The sequence below is a fragment of the Amblyomma maculatum genome, chromosome 2, assembly GCF_055883805.1.
Source record: "Amblyomma maculatum isolate TAMU_Amacu chromosome 2, ASM5588380v1, whole genome shotgun sequence".
NCBI lineage: Eukaryota > Metazoa > Arthropoda > Arachnida > Ixodida > Ixodidae > Amblyomma > Amblyomma maculatum.
In genome coordinates this window covers 177,601,379-177,604,274 of record NC_139345.1, presented here as the reverse complement: position 1 = coordinate 177,604,274, position 2,896 = coordinate 177,601,379, and the positions used below count along the sequence as shown (strand labels likewise).

Below are 2,896 nucleotides of genomic sequence, written 5' to 3'. Positions count from 1 at the left end.
AAACGTTCGATATGCGGTGAGCATGAAAAAGCACAAGAGCGCATTTAAATCCAGCAAAACATCCCCCAGAGGACTCTTGAAAATGAGTTTCCGTTTGACCTTCACGGAAGTATACATATTTGGATTGAAAACGAGGACGGTATGCCATACGATCTTTGAATCGCGTTGGGCTTGCACAGTATATGGATATAAGCAGGATGGCAGTGCGTCATGCAGATCTTGACGCACAGCCAGTTAGAGAATACTTTACGGAAAGCGTTACGAGATATTGCGAACTTATAAAACTTGTAGAACCAGCATCTGACTGACTCCCGTGGATTGAAATTTTAAAATCTTTGAACTAATTTTACCCTTGGTACGTCATTAAATATGCTGCCGTTCCTGTGTAAATATTGTATATTTAGAGCGCAATAAAAAATATCGCTGTAGTGCAATGGATTAACACTACCTACCTCAGCACTAAAACATCTGTTCGAATCCTGTGAGGGCAACTTTTTAATTTCCTTTTAAAATCACAACATTCATATAAATTACTAACGTATGTTCCCCTTTACGTTGCATAATGTGGAGTTTTTTATTCTTAATAGCCGCGAAACCAGGCGTGAGCACAACCAGGTAGGGGATGGCATGATAACGCATGGTTACACTATGCAATCATTTTCACCGCAATAATTCCTGCCTTCTGTGAGTTTATGTTAGGTTTAGGTTGCGTTCAGAGACGCCTATCAGCAACCATCGCCGTTTAACTGGCTGAGAGACAACAAATGCGGAGAAAAAAGTTACTGGACCCTACCGTTGAGAAAACAAAATTATCCCGTAGTCATATCAAAGTTCACTTGTTCAACGTAGCAAAGATGGCGCGACGAAAGCAGCCTATGTATTGAGCTCTCCACTGTATGTAATTTTAATAAAATATACATTTTGTATTATTATTATTATTTACGCAAACTGTCGCACTATTAATAAAATAGCTATTTTATTAATACTGCAACAGTTTGCGTACTGCGCGATATGCTCGAACAAAGCATAAGGTTATATTTTATTTTTATTGACTTATCCGAACTTTTGTTGCTGGAATTTTCGGGGAACGGCAATACACGTCGATAGTCTCTGCAACACGCATTTTAATTGTGTTTCGTCAATTTTAACAAGCTTTGGTTTTTTTAGTTTTGATGGCCAAACGTGATAGAGAGTTTAAAACGAACATTTTGTCGGTATTTTTAAATAATGCGCACTTGTAATTTTGGAGCTAGATACGATATTGCTGCTAATTATTCTACATTGTTCCATGCTATAGCGATGTGGAAGACGAAACGTAGATATCAGGGGTCTTGCTAAGGACATTATCAATTTTTATTATGTCACCTAGAACGAATTCTGGCCAACCCCCCACTGTGGGTATGTGCCATTATAACGAGGGAGAAGAAGAAGAAGACGGTATCCAATTGCAATATGGCAGTGTGGGACAGCGTCCTTTGCAAATACATTTAAGCAAAGGCTGCCCCAGAAAAGAGCCCATCTTATTTGTGAGGCCATTGCCGTCTGTGCAAAATGTGGACGTTGCGTTTGAGTGGTGTTCCAAAATTCGTCGACAATACTGCTGTCTCTATCCACGGCAAGATCTACTCATTTGACTTTCAGAACGCTGGAAGAGGGCCGACCTCAAGGAACCTCATCGACGTGTACATCTTCGACCCTGCATACTACCAGTGGGAAGTGGTGCAGACACAGGCGCTTCATGACGGCAAGCCAATTGGAATTTACCGCCACACCATTGTGGCATATGGCCATTGTGCCTATTTGTGGGGCGGCTGGTGCAGGGGGTTAACGAAGAACGAACTTTATCGCTTCGACACACGCACCTTGAAATGGAGCCGACCGAAGGTGTGCGGCAAGGTGCCAAAGGCAGTTTGCAGTCATTCGGCGTGCGTGTTGGGCAAACGAATGTATGTATTTGCTGCCATACTGTACGGCGACCGTTCGCATCCTGTGTGGTACATTGACCTAGAGACAATGAAGTGGCATGGCATCCCCATGAGGACCGCAGCCCCGGCTCAGCGCTGCTTTCACACGGCATCTGCAATTGGGACACGCATGTACATTTGGGGAGGGCACGCTGAAATTTCTCCCGGGAACTTTGTTTACGATAACACTCTTTACTATCTGGAAACGACAACGTCCACTTGGGTACGGCCACGCATAGAAGGCACTCATCCCGCTGGCCGCCAAGACCATTCAGCTTTCGTCTACGGTGGACAGCTGTACATATTTGGGGGCTACAACCCGCTGCTGAAAATCCACTTCGCAGATATACACAAATACGATCCCAGGACGTCCTCTTGGACTGAAGTGAAGCCGTGTGGCCTAGGCCCGTCTCCTAGATACTCGCATGGCTGCTGTTCCACCGGAGAGAGGGTGTTCATCTTCAGCGGATGGAGTCCGGTTGCCATCCAGGTAAAGGAGCGTCTGGTGGACCTCCATGTACTGCACTTAGCACCGACGTTGAAAAACTTGTGCATACTTGCTGTCATCAATGCAGGACTGGACATAAGCCATGTACCGCCAATTATTAGAAACGAGATAAACACCTTCATCTCAAGCCAGTCTTAGTCGGGGGGCTCAGGATGGAAATACTGCGAACAAAAAGCGCCTTCGGCAGAGCCATACACGTTGGTGGTGTAGGCAAAATGAGGTCTTCGGAATCTCTGCTTAAGCAGAAAATAAATTTCTTTATTTAATTTACTAACTGATCTATCTGATCCCGATTTCTCGCAAAGATGCGACTGCTAAGGCTACTGTCTGCTGTTCATGTTTCAGTAAACAAAGGTGACTAATCGATTCAATATCTAGGTCTTATTTTGGCTTTTCTAATGATACATAACATCACGTTCCCTTC

General features: G+C 44.1%; 1 protein-coding gene across 1 annotated transcript; it reads left to right on the top strand.

Annotated features, from left to right (window-relative positions):
• Positions 1 to 1,551: 1,551 nt before the first annotated feature.
• Positions 1,552 to 2,610, top strand: LOC146200511 (kelch domain-containing protein 3-like). The gene has a single exon (XM_084592384.1). The coding sequence runs from the start codon at positions 1,552 to 1,554 to the stop codon at positions 2,608 to 2,610; it is 1,059 nt and encodes a 352-aa protein (XP_084448510.1).
• Positions 2,611 to 2,896: the final 286 nt, after the last annotated feature.